The sequence below is a fragment of the Amblyomma mixtum genome, chromosome 1, assembly GCF_055824585.1.
Source record: "Amblyomma mixtum isolate Tamu chromosome 1, ASM5582458v1, whole genome shotgun sequence".
In the NCBI taxonomy this organism is placed as follows: Eukaryota; Metazoa; Arthropoda; class Arachnida; order Ixodida; family Ixodidae; genus Amblyomma; species Amblyomma mixtum.
This window is the reverse complement of record NC_143012.1, coordinates 295,597,928-295,611,213: the sequence shown is the minus strand read 5'-3', so window position 1 is coordinate 295,611,213 and position 13,286 is coordinate 295,597,928. Positions and strand designations below refer to the sequence as shown.

At 48.5% G+C, this 13,286-nt stretch overlaps 1 protein-coding gene across 1 annotated transcript in view; it reads right to left on the bottom strand.

Annotated features, from left to right (window-relative positions):
* LOC149372135 (sushi, von Willebrand factor type A, EGF and pentraxin domain-containing protein 1-like) overlaps positions 1-13,286 on the bottom strand; it is a 56,666-nt gene that overhangs the window by 23,291 nt on the left and 20,089 nt on the right. The window contains exons 15-26 of the mRNA XM_089566512.1: positions 11,572-11,730; positions 11,094-11,255; positions 9,039-9,200; positions 7,933-8,184; positions 6,314-6,468; positions 4,677-4,962; positions 3,508-3,772; positions 1,964-2,168; positions 1,103-1,253; positions 934-1,002; positions 651-785; positions 117-239 (exon numbers count right to left, since the gene is read on the bottom strand). Of these exons, the coding sequence (XP_089422638.1) occupies positions 117-239; positions 651-785; positions 934-1,002; positions 1,103-1,253; positions 1,964-2,168; positions 3,508-3,772; positions 4,677-4,962; positions 6,314-6,468; positions 7,933-8,184; positions 9,039-9,200; positions 11,094-11,255; positions 11,572-11,730 (2,124 nt within the window). The remainder of the gene's footprint in view (positions 1-116; positions 240-650; positions 786-933; positions 1,003-1,102; positions 1,254-1,963; positions 2,169-3,507; positions 3,773-4,676; positions 4,963-6,313; positions 6,469-7,932; positions 8,185-9,038; positions 9,201-11,093; positions 11,256-11,571; positions 11,731-13,286) is intronic.

The following is a 13,286-nucleotide window of genomic DNA, read 5'->3' as shown; positions in this document are numbered from 1 at the left end:
AGCAGCTCCCTGCCGGCAATTTTTTGTAATCGTTTTTATTGTTTAACATGTTGTTTTCATTACAGAAGAACTTTCTTAATAGCGATCGAAAAAATGAAACTGAAAACAACTCTCACCAAGACAGGTGACACCATCGTCACTCAGAAACATTCCTTGTGGACAATCACATTTGTAGGAGCCAGGCTCGTTCACGCATATGTCTGAGCAGTTGTGCCGTCCGGTCAAGCATTCGTCCACATCTGCAAGTTGGAAGGAACAGATCATACGAATAAAAATCCATGTAGTTGGCTCGTGAAGATTTCAGGATGAAGAGGCAACACACGAAGGGATCTGTGAAACGGGAACGAAAGCACTTATTGTCCGCTCTTTGTCTTTCTATATCCAACAAAATGAAAAGAGGCAGATATCTATAAAAAAAGGGGTCGTGCTGGGTTTGATAATGATTCGCTCAACCAAGCTCGCAGTCATCACTGTCGCAGAGGCTTGAAAAGCATTTTTCGCTAGCGGGTAGTTGCCCGATCCGCTCAGGTCCTCTAGGGATGCGAGGGGGGAGGGTAGGTCTCACACACACGCACGCACACACCACGGCCTCTTCGTCAAATGTGGACTTACTGCTAACCCAGTAAAAGGACAAGACCGGGCTCCCTCACCGTATTGGCAGTATCTGCCTTCATATGAGTCACCGCACTGGCACTCAGAAGATCCATCGTCGTTTTCGACGCACGCCTGGCCGTTCTGACATGGAAACATGCTGCATGCAGATACCCGTTTGGAACAGCGAGCACCTGCAAGAGAACAGCTTTCGATTAGAAGAAATAGGACTGCAGAATCGGTCACCAATAATTTGTGAAGTGCTTTCTGTAAATATCTGCTAAGTCTCTGTCATTACATTTTCAAAATTTTGACTAGAGGAGTAGATCGATCGGAACCTACGGATTTCGAAAGAATTAGAGGCGTCGTGGCACAAGACGTCGTCCTGCTGGTCCTTGCTAGCCGTGGAGCCTGAATGATTCATGAGAGAAATGAACATTATAAAAAGATGGACAAATGGGATCGAAGATGGCTTCGCCAGCAAGAAAAGAAGACGCACCGTAGCGCATACCTGTGCATGGCTCTGCTATGCCTTCGGAGACAACGCCTTTGCTGGCATGCTGGTGAAGTTCGGGCCATGACATGACATTCCCAGCTAGACCGCACTCCTCTGACAGGCGCTGGATTTCGGCAGACGACATAGCGTAGTCCCACAAGTTCATCTGCGAATATATAGCGACGTGCGTCAAATGTACGAGTTAAGTACCTTGATTTCATAGCTTCTTTTCTGAATGACGTGAATATAGAAGAGAATCAATTGCAGTTGTACAGCTAAGCAACTTGTGTGCCAACAGAACAGGAAAAGGCAAAGGAAACTGGTAACGAGGTCTTCACTCTTCATCAAGCCCGCAGCAGCCGCGTAAAGCTTAAACGAACTGTTCATTGGTTGTCGCTAACGGGTAGCAAGGCTTCGGCTCTAAATTTCTTTTAAGCTCCATCTGAAGCCTACTCTCACAGTGTTCTTTATTTCATATTTATAATATGTTTTCAGTTGGTGGGTTCGGTTGTTCTGATAACTAACATCTTTACTAACATCTATCGGTTTTAATCGCTGTCCAGAATACCATGCTTGCGCTGGAGGGCGGTCGTACTTAAGCCTGGCCCAGCTTACACCGTACCCGCGTTCAGTGCATTCGGCTGTTTCTTAAAATCTTCATTACTAGCTGTGAAAAACTTCACAAACACGAATGGTCGACTGCCATCATGCTGCGCGCTTCGCTGTCTATCCATCTTCTTGTTTTGCCGCACTTTCGCCGTCCTTCGGTTACAAAGTACACGAGAAGGCAGTAATCTGCTCACTTTCTCTGTCTTGCCTCTCACACTACAATCGCTGTTGATGAAATCACTTTGTAATGAGTGTAGGCGCGTTCACCTCCGCCACGTGCCCCGAGTAGGCCTCGATTCCACTAAAGGCGCTGCCCAGGTCGTCCTGGTCCTGGCCCACGACCAGCACGCCGGGTAAGAGGTACTCCCCGGCCGCCCGGTTTCCCCGCATCTTCTCCTGCTGGTCCCAGTAGAAAACCCACTGTCCGTCCGTGCTGTCCCACGTGACTGCGCAGCTGTGCCACTGGCCGTCGCTGCGAGACACAATTGCCAAACACGGCAAGTCAGTGCAAGGCATCTAAGAACACTTCTTGAGAAACAGCTGCGCGCACTGTCACTAACGAGGATGCAAAATTCTTAGGGTCGACATGACCTTAATTTTCCTCATATCTTGAGGCACACGCTAACACTTGACACCCTGGCAGCCAGCGAGAGTTCTGAAAGTTTTTATAATGCTATGTCTTTGTATATGTTATTGCCGCTATCACTAAACATCCTGCGCTTTGCTTTAACTCGATAGCGTTAAAGGTGCACTAAAGAGGATTCTAAGCTCGCCTTTTTACCACGGGAAATCGATCTACGCGCTCCAAGGATTCTAAGAAACTGAGAATCAATGTCCTGTGCGGCTGATTTTCCTATTCAGTCGAATTAAACGTCCCGGCACCTGCCTTTTCTTTTTTTAACTCACCTTCGAAAGTAGGAGTCAACCAAAGTGCGGAGTCCCTTTCAGCCAGTCGTGTGGAGACTTCGCTTTTACTTTTATTTTAGTTTTTTTTAAAATTGTTTCTGTGAATAAGTAGTCTCAGTCGCAGAAAACATAAAAAACACGAATAAAAATACTTTGCTTTACGTATCATTCTGCCGATGTCAGAGCTGCAAGCCGCCACCGGGCTGGCTGCAAGGAACTCCTCGCGTGGGTTGACTCCTCCTACCTTCGGAGGTGCGCTAAAAAAAAAAAAAAAAGAAATGCGGGAGCCGGGACGTTTAATTCGATTTAATAGGGAAATCGACCGCACAAGCGAATAATTCGCAGTTTCTAAGAATGCTTGGAGCGTGCACATCCAGTTCCCGCGGTAAAAAGTGGAGCTCAGAATCCTTTTTAGTGCATCTTTAAGGATCCGGTTCCGCACAAAATCCGGCTTCGTCGTCGTCCGTGTCGACGTCTTCGGCGTTGTCAGTGAAAACTCCCCGGAGGAGAAACCAGTTGGGCCCCCCGGGTCACGTGACCTTGGGGCGTCATCACAACCTGCCCACCGGATTGTGAGCAAACTTCGCACCGTGGAAGGTGGCAGTTAAATTAGTAATTTGTCGGAAGAGTCGCACAAGCCCCACAGGTGGCAGCACCTGCCACCGCTTAACCGCTGCACCACGGCGCCAGGAGGAGTGCGAGAAATCCCAGGCGTCTATAAGTTGGAAGTCGAGAAAGACCAATTCCGCATATGTGGGCATTAATTTACCAATTGCGCTGACGCGTCATACCCTGAAGGCGGAGCTAAGTGTACCCTCCACTTTTTGTCTTTATCACGTACGCAAATGAATGGAGGAAACCGGACTGCGTAGAACCACGACAAATGAGTTCTTAGCGTTCCTCACTTGGCCACTGTCTTTGTGTCGAAGCTCTCGCCGAAGACGTAGAGCAGCAGGTTGTTGGGGTCGGAGATGGTGAGCGCGTTGTCCTGAAGTTGCGTCGTGCGTGGATCGAGGAACGCGTAGGACACCACCGTGCCGCGTTCCTTGCTCTGGGTGGTCTTCATGAGGAAGGACAGCGTAAAGGCCCGCAGGAAGCGGTTCAGCGAGACCTTGGCGAAGTTGAGGACGGAGGCATTCGGGAAGTTCAGCGAAAACTCCGATGAACGCACTGAACAGAGATAAACAAGACACTGCGGTGAGGTAACATTTTCTTTGTTTTCTATTTTTGATTTACTCTAATGTCCAGACGTGCGATTTTTTTTTCAAGAAGTGACAAAAGCCGAGCCAGCAAGGTTTTCGCACTGTTGCAAAGGGGATCAACTTTAGAAGGCACCAAATATGACCAGTCGTGGCACTTTGGGAACCTATTTAAATGTTAAGCCCGTGTTGTCAATGTTACTGTACCATTGCGCACATGCTAACTGTAGTTGCTACCAAATACAATCATGCAAAAGCATGTCTGTAGAAGCATGTACATCTCGAATGATGTCGGGCGCACAACCTGAATTTCGTTATTAGGGCTGTATACGCTCAATACCGCGGTTATGCCACGGAAATTATACCAATCCCGCCAATCTCTTACGCGGATATTTACAAAATATTTACGTCTCTGCAGGAAGGTACTCCCGGAACCCGCCAAGGGTCCTGACAAAACCGAGGAGTGCCACATTAGACGGCTCTAACCCGGGTTTTTCTTACCGCCGTCCTATAACACGTGGACCCGACATTCGCGGGCAGATGGAAATTCTGCGGGCAGTATACTGACCTATACCACATGGTGTGGGCCTGCCAGTATAATACACATATAGCAGTTATAAGCAGTTATAAGGAGGGCTAGGACGCGGCCCTGTCCAGCTCGGACCTGTAGGCCCAGCGGGCCCTGGTCCGAGCACGGGCAGCGGCGGCGGCCAATGGCGTCCCGGAATAGGGACTGCTACCCAGCGAAACGACCATCCCTACCTTCCTTTCCCAGTTCAGTACAGAGTTGCAATAAAAGTTTTCTCCTCGTTCTCCTACCAACAATAACGCTTCTCGCGAGTTCCAGGAACGCATGGAATGAGCACTTGTCTCACCGGCTGCGCACGTGGGCCCTTCGTAGAGGCCGTGGCAGCGGCACGTGAACGAGGCGGGCCCGTCCACGCAGGTGCCTCCGTTGAGGCACGGCTGGGAGGCGCAGTCGTCCACGTCCCTCTCGCACCGGTCGCCTTCGAATCCCGGCGCGCAGGCGCACTCGAACGCGTCGCCGTCCTTCTTGAGGCACGTTCCGCTGTTCTCGCAGGGGTTGGGCGAGCACGCGCTCTGCACCAGCTCGCACTTCTTGCCCGTGTATCCCTTCGGGCAGCAGCAGCGGAAGCCGTGCTGCGGGTGTCAGCAAGATGTCAGGGACCAATGAAATAGTTACGTCAGTAAAGGGAGTACTGCGTACAAGGAAAAAGGTGGGGGGATCATGAAACCCTGAAAACTATGCATGTTGACAGATTTGCCTGTCTGGTTGGGTTGGATGACTTATAGTGAGGTCTGCAGTATCTCCAACCAAAACCTTTATTTAAAACCCAACGTTTCGGAGCCGGCTGGGTTCGTTCTTCAGGGGTGACTGGAGGAGCAGCTACCGTCTTTAAGTATGCGTGTAGGGAAGCAGGAGGTCGAAAGGAGGAAAAAAAATCCAGCATGCTCGTATTTAAAGTATATCCTTTTTTAGATTCGGACGTGTTGAGCCTTCGAGCCTTCATCAAAAGTATTCAACAATGTCAAACTCAGCGGTAATACAGTCCTCCTGCTGGGAAGTACGGCAGGCTTTGTTAAAAACAGGGATGTGAATGAAGTGAAAAAAAGAAGAGCAACAGTTATAAAAGAAACAATCATAAAGAAAGAAACAAAAATTCTTGAAAGGTAGAATGCACAAAGAAACTCATCGTGAGGGCTCATTGTGCATTTTTCAATCCGGATGGCTCAACACTGAAGAGGTGCTAAAGCGGAAGAAAAGGAAGACACACGAGACGAACACATTTCCCATGTCTCTCCTTTTGGTATGATCGTCCTTTACGAGGTTCTGAAGTTTCTACTGAGATAACGTTTCCTTGGCTTTACTTCTTTGATTGCCAAGAGGTGCCGACTACACCAGCTACCGACGTTACCATGATAAGTAGTGCGTCGTTGTCCAAGACCCCAGCGTTCACCTATTGTCCATATAGGCCTAAGTCAGTAGGAACACGTAGGCTGCAGTGTGGGCAATCTCGAAAATGTGCCTTCTGTCATGACTTGATGTAGATGAACTGCGGACTATTTTCACTTTTATGTGCTAACCAGCTGTCTCCTCTTGAAATTTGTGGTGAATTCGTCTTCATTCTCGCAGAAAACGGCGCAAGAACCAAAGAAAAAAAATAGAGGCCAGATACAACCATGGAGTTGCAAATTAGTTCGTGCGTGTGCACTCCATCCTCTTATTCATATTTGTATCGCCCAGATTTTCGCAATCATGATTTTCAATATTTTTGATCTTCGGCTATGCGTGCGAAGCATGACCAACTGGCATTGAACGGGCACACATAATGAGGCATTTACCAGGTTTAGAAACGCCGACTGCGCCCTCGAAACGGGGCCATAGGGTCATCTTTCTTGTCCTGACGAAATGTCACGCGACATGCTAGCTTTAGGGAATAGGCGCATACGGAAGGAACGCCGTAAAAAAAACAAAAAAAAATCCGCCTACCGCAAGGCTTTCGAAGCAAGAGCCCCCGTTGAGGCAGGGCATTGTGGCGCAGTCGTGGAAAGTCGCCTCGCATCGCTTGCCAGTGAATCCCTTGGCGCACTTGCAGGCGAAGCGGTTGACGCCGTCGATGCATGTTGCCCCGTTGAGGCACGGGCCTGAAATTTCCACCATGGCACGCACATTACGGCATTCTCACAGCTGGATTAGTTGTACATTAACTTCTTTCTTTTTGAGATAACTAATATAGACATTAGGACTTCAAGGCAGAAAAAAATTAACGGAAAATATAAACAAAAGACAGCATGAGTAATAGGTGCTAAGATACGAGCAATACCATCATAGTGCGCACAACAAGACTTATTCATATGTGATCATTACACGTCAAAGGTTGTTGCTGTTATACCTATATTGGAGAACAGGGCAAGAAAAGTTAGGCTGCTGATGAAGTGGTGCCCGAAATTTGGTTAGAATTACATACGGATTGTTATTTAGTCAAGCTTTTGTAAAACAAAACAGTCGCTTCACTTCAAACAAAGAGCCTTCAATGCAAGCTGGTTCGTGAAATGATTAACACATTCATGACGCTACACATGACTATTACTGCCAGTGGTTTGCCACTGATGAACACAGATGATACAAACAACAGCTGAAGCATATGAATAACCGCGCGGATTCGTGGCTTAGGGGAAGTGAACTGTGCATCACGGTCTGGGTTAAAGTCTGGGGCTCGAATTGGATTGCCGAAGTTTGCCTTCGCCGGAGTATGGAGTCCAGGATACACTGGCCATAGCACCAAAGAATTATATTTGTACGTATGTACAGTTGAACCTCGTTATAACGAAGTTAAAGGGGCCCGACGATTACTTCGCTATAGCCGTACCTTCGTTATAACATAGTTGGCCGAGCTTCCAAGAGGAATAGTCATTCCTTCGTTTTATGCAATACTTCGTTATAACGAGGTTCTATAGGCGTCTATCATTTTGCTGCGGAATATAACAGTCGGATGGATGTAGACAATGAAAACGCGAAACAAAGGGAGCAGGTTTATTTAATAAATCTTGCGCTTTAACAAACATCGAACACGCTTGTTTCTAAACTAGTTGGTTCGACCTGACGGAAAGGAACAGTGCAGAGACAGGGCGATAGACAGTCTACACGGGTGACGACAAGCAGGGAAGGTTTATTCGAAGGCACGCACACAATATTTAGTATTGAGGAAACATATCAGCTCAGTCAATGTCAGCCACAGTGCAGAAAGGGCTCATAAAAGCTGTAAAACTCTCAAAACTGATAAATTTGAGCGTGATGCGCGGTTTTAAAGCTTTAGGATGAGTAACAGCGGTAAACTAGAACTACAAAGTGCAAAGAGAACAATGGGCAGTTAATCTTTTGATTCGACAATGCGGTAAAAAGGATCAAAAACAAAACAAAAGCAAAAGAGGTGGCCAAAATCTAAGTAAACATACGGTCTATCTTTACTGTCCTCTCTCCGTGCTGCTCCTTTCCATCATGCGTGTTTGAGACCATCGAAGAGCAACCACTCATACACTACGCAGCTGCTAAGTTTGACGGATTCGACCGGAAGCGAGCCTTTGGAAAGAAACGCGAGGGGTCCTCACCGGATGCGCAGTCGTCCTCATCGATCTCGCATGTGCTTCCCACGTAGCCGGGCGGGCAACGGCACGAGAATGAGTCCAGACCGTCGACACAGGTGCCCCCGTTCTGACAGAGGCCAGGCGCGCAGTCGTCCGCGTTCTCCGTGCAGTTCTTGCCGCTCAGACCCGCAGGACACTCGCACCGGTAACCGCGAGGCTCGTCTATGCAAGTGGCTCCGCTGGCACAGGGGTTGAGCCTGCTGCATTGGTCCGGAGCTGAAACCGAACAGAGATGGCGGTTACGTCTAGTACAGGACAAATCCTCTCCTGATGCTCATCATTTATGCCAGTGTACCAAACTATGGGGGAGTTAATAATAATATCGCGTCAGCAAAAAGTGTCCGCATATTTGCCCTCACGATTACGTCGTTCTCTTAAGATAAATATGTGAAAGTGCAACTGCGACACGTAATGTGTGGTAAAATGTTGCCGTGGGAAAAATTTGGTCGATGAGATGTAATACTTCCTTAATTAAACGCGAAAAAACGCGAAAAAATACACCTAGACGTCAAAATATCTGTGGACGTCGATATAGTACATGGACGTCAGAACAGCCACGGACGTCGATATAGTATGTGAACGTTTTGCTTCCCAGTAATGTGCGTTGTTGGGCTAGTTGGTTCATTCTCAGAATTTTTTTTTTTTGCGCACACAAAGACGACACAAGCAGACAAGGGAGACAGGACGGAACTTCCGGAAAAGTACACGACATTTATACGAAAAAAAAAGTGGATAATCATCGATGCCACGTGCAAGCCAAATACCCGGGAAAAGGACATAGGAAGGGCACAAGTGACTCACCTCTTATCTAATTTATCTAAAAAGGCAAAACCTTTGTCATACATTGTAACAAAGTTTGCGCTCCATCCTGTCTCCCTTGTCTTATTGTGTCGTCTTTGTGTGCGCAAAAAAGAATTCTGACTTTAGCTTTCGCATTGCTCCAATGCGGGCCGCCGCAGTGATCTCAAAGCTTTTGACGATTAAAAGGAAAGGAGTCATACTACACCTAAAAAAAAAACAGAACTACTCGAAATCATGATATTATTAATATTCATCCAACGTTTACTTGCCTATGCAGTCAACTTCACTAGTAGATCCCGTGGCTTGAGTGCTGAGCCCAGCATCGCACTGGGTGCAGGATGTTTGGTTGCTTGCGGGCTGGTACTGGCCGAGGGGGCAAGCATCGCAGGGCATCAGGCCGTTCCACGAGTAGGTGCCGGGTTCGCACACACCTGGAGGAAAATGTGACGATGGACAGGTCCATGACCATGTTTGACAGAAATACGAAAGCAGATTAAAAAGCGCAGGTGACTGCAATCATTTTCGTGTGAGTAAAGAAGCAGAAGTATTATATACAGCGATACTTTAGGAGGGGACCTTCTCAGGGCCCTCTTCTTTCGCTGTGCTGCATCAAGTGTCTCTGCAGGGAGCATTACACTGTTTAACTTACGCATTATAACGAAATACAAGGTTGCAGGACTGTGTCCTTAACTTTTGTCAGCACAGGACGTCATCAAAGCACTGTTCAGATATTCTAGAGCAAAAGACCTGAGCGTCCGCATGCAATGACACGGTGGACATTTTTTTGCTTTAGTTGGCCACAACGGACCCACGGCATGGCCTAGTCACATGCACATGGGGAACTTAATCTTCTATCGCTCTCTTTTTGCTGTCTTCTTCCCTTTACCGACTTTTCAATTTTTAGGGTAACCAACAGGTTTAATCTACTTGTCAATGCCAATGGCAGTCACCGTCGCCTTGGTACGCGTGTGCAGTGATTTTAATCCAGAGATTCTAATCTGTCTTTTGCACTGCAGTCTCCACTCATTGGCCAGCTACCTAGATCACTGTAAATGATCTAGGTAGCTGGTCCATGTGTGTCTTAGAGTACATTCTCTCCCGAGGGGAGAGGCCAAGGGAGAATAGGGGGAGCAAAGTGGCGTACTCAAGCGCAGCCGTCGTCACATCTTCGACCAGTAGACGGGTGAAAAATCTCAGAGTTTGGTTTCGACGAATGATGCCTCCTATCACCCGCGTAAGTAACTCGACAACAATACAGCCCTCGCTCGGCTCGAGTCGGGCTACCATATGAACTGCGTTTTAAAAATGCAACGAAGACACTGCAAAATGCGGCTAGTTTATATGTGTGACGAACGGAACTTGCCTAAGCATGCCCCTAATATGCCTGGAGAGCACGTGACATGAAAACGCAGTAGCAAGGGTCACCGCCCGCTCTCAGATGACTGAACATGCGTCGACATTGGACGCCGGAGTGCAAGGCGAGAGTGAGGAACGCCCCTGCGTACATGACTCACCGCACACCGGAGATGACCCTGAATGTCGAGGAGCGGGAGGGGAAGAAGACCAAGGGGCATAAAGTGCGAGCACCAAGCCCCTGGAGCAGCTCGCCGCCCACTGCAACTCTGGTCCAGTTAGTCGGGTACAAGCCGTAGGAAAAATCCGACAGCTGTTCCCACTTTCGTCACAGATGACGTATCAGTGACGAGACTGAACTACTTCTTGCACTCCTGAGCATCTTCCTACCGGCAATCGTCGCCTCTCCTAGCAGCCCCCCCAAGCCGGCCGTCTCCTTAATTCAGGGCTGAGCATCGCATGGTTCGAGCCAGCTCCGGGTAAGACTCCAGCCGGCTGATTCGTCACACCTAATCCCGTGGGCGAGTCGCACCGTCACCAGTCACTGCTTAAACTAATAATCAAACCAGTTTTCTCAGTCGCCGAGTGTTGTGTCACAAATCCCCTCAACTCTGTTTGAGCCCTCTAAAACGTTGAAAGCGTGAAGTTACCCTAATCAGGGCCATCACACGTCCCCCCTTCAAACGGCGTGTGCCACCGCCATCTTTCACGCGCTTTCATTTTCATGCAACCATTTTGCACTGCTGAAACTCAAGATCAAGCGCAATAAGTGACATATTCTTGCTTGACGGGGAGCCAGAAAAAAAGGGTAACCTTCATTTATCTCCGCAGACATGTTTCTACCGAGTTAAACAAGGGACTCCACAGACTGGCACTGGACGACAGTAGTAGGTGACCTCACTTGCAAGGCTTGTTTCACTCGAACGCAGCTCCAGAACAACAACTACGGTATTCCGCATTTAACCACGTACCTTTGCAGGATTCTGGTGAGTCTGCACCCAAGCGTCCCGTCGACAGCCCGGTGGCGCACTTCTTGCAGGACGACTGGCCACTTTCGTCCTGGTAGGAATCATGGGCGCACGCCGTGCACGGCGCTTTCCCGGTCGTGGACCACGTGCCGGGCTTGCAACGCTCTGTTCGCAAAGATAAACACCGGGAGCATAATAACGTGAGAGTGGCTATTTCCAATTTGTGAGAATTTACGGCTCCCATTCGTCGGTTATCTCTATGCCTGAAAGAGTATCTGTTGCAAGGAATGAGAATAATTAGCTTTTCTTTTTAACGGAAGGACGGAGTAGGTTATCGGAGAAAAGAGACTCCTGATAGATATTGCACGGGACAGCCCACAGAGGGCGCAGTGACTGAAAAGCGAAATCTGCAAGGGAACGTTTTACGGGAATCGAAACGGCAGTGCCCAACTCCTTGAAGCAGCCTCGGCCTTGAGCTTACCTCGGCATTCGGACTCGGAGCTTGCTTTCTCCGCCAGCGTGGTCTTGTTGGCCGGGCAGGGAATGCACGAGTCCACCGCTTCTCGGTCCGAGTAGGTTCCAATCGGGCAAGGCAGGCAGGTTGTCTCGTTGCCGTAGAAGGTCCCCAACGGACAGTTCACTGGAAAAGAAAGGCGGAGCACGTGTAACATGTGACATGTTCGGACGAAATGCCTTTTTATGCGTGACATATAGCAGAGAGCGTGACATATATGCATATTGCAGAGAGCTCCAAATTTTCGTGAAGTAAGCTATTCACAATTTTTACGACCTAGTGGGGGCGCCACAACTGACCCAATACGGCGGCGTTACGGAAGCCTGCTGCTGGGGTCAGCCCATATAGAGTCGCACTTGTAAAATTTCACAAGTTTGCGCTTGTTCGCCGGTGGCGGCGACCTCGTTTGAGCCACACAGTCTCATGTATTGAATGGAAGGCTGCTATGATAGTGTTAAGGCGGAGGCTTGGGCAAGTTGGCATATCGTATGTAAGTAAAACAGCGCTAGACTCGGGACGAAGGAAGCGCCTTGTGCTGTGTTGTTCTTCCTTCGTCCCGTGTCTAGCGCTGTTTTACTTGCTATGATAGAGTTCCTTCCGTATTTTTCTGTTCGATTCTTGCATCTGTTTGATTCTAGCGACCGCGAGTGCATGGCCGGTGCAATCGAAGCGTAAAAAGAATTGGAAGTAAATGGAATTCGGATGATATCATATCACTCACCAACAAAACACTTTATAATCATACCTCCTTGCCGTATAAAGGCCTGCCACTCCAGAGGCAGTCGTGCACAAAACCTTTCGTATTTAAAAAGTGCCTGTTAGTCAGGTGGGCTCAGCGATATTTCCTAAAGAATGCCTCGTATCTACACAGGTCCCTCTAGACCAGGCGAATCCTCCTTTTTGAAATGTAGTCTGGGTCCCTGATCGGAACTGTGCTGCCGTGGTCCTGCGTTTCACTAGAGCGCGGAAACCGACTGTTCCCATGCTCCCTCCGTACTGCTGGCATTAGAAAACACGCTCAATGGAACTTTGACGCTGGCCGACGTCATCAGCTTGCAAACGCCCGTGTAACAGCGCTTGTAAGGTATATTTATACAAAGCCCTGACAATGACGTCTGAATGTGTCGGTGAATCACTCATGCAACGGTGGAAACTACGCTTCTCCACACGCCTATCCTTCTTGGGTTAGTAAGTAGCGCAGCCGCAGTGTGGCGTCGATTTCCAGAAAATCAGCTACGGGAAAGTAAGCCGCCTCTCTCACGTGATGAGTTAGGAAAGGAGCGGAGCGAGCCTGTGTGGAAGAGTTTCTTTGTGTGGCAGGGGGAGAATGAGAACACCTGCAAAGAGCGCGCAGGTTGCTCGGGTAACCTCTGCGATGTGTGTTCTTTGGCGGTTGTGAAGGGGTCCCCTACGCAGGAAGGAAATGTGTTGCTCTTTCAAGCTTGATGCGCATAAAAAAAAAGCAGTATTAAACAAGGGGTTTGCAAAATGAGTGCCCGATCATTTAGCCCGGCAGTTTCTACTTCCGTCTTCACAGAAGAGCATAATGCTCGCAAAACTACAGAACACTGAAGTCGCAATGCTAAGTAACCACTGCTTCAGCCAGCTCAAGGTGGTAGTTAAGTAGTTTTAAACACTTTAAAAGTGATGACACACATCGCTTAGCAACAGGAACAATTGCC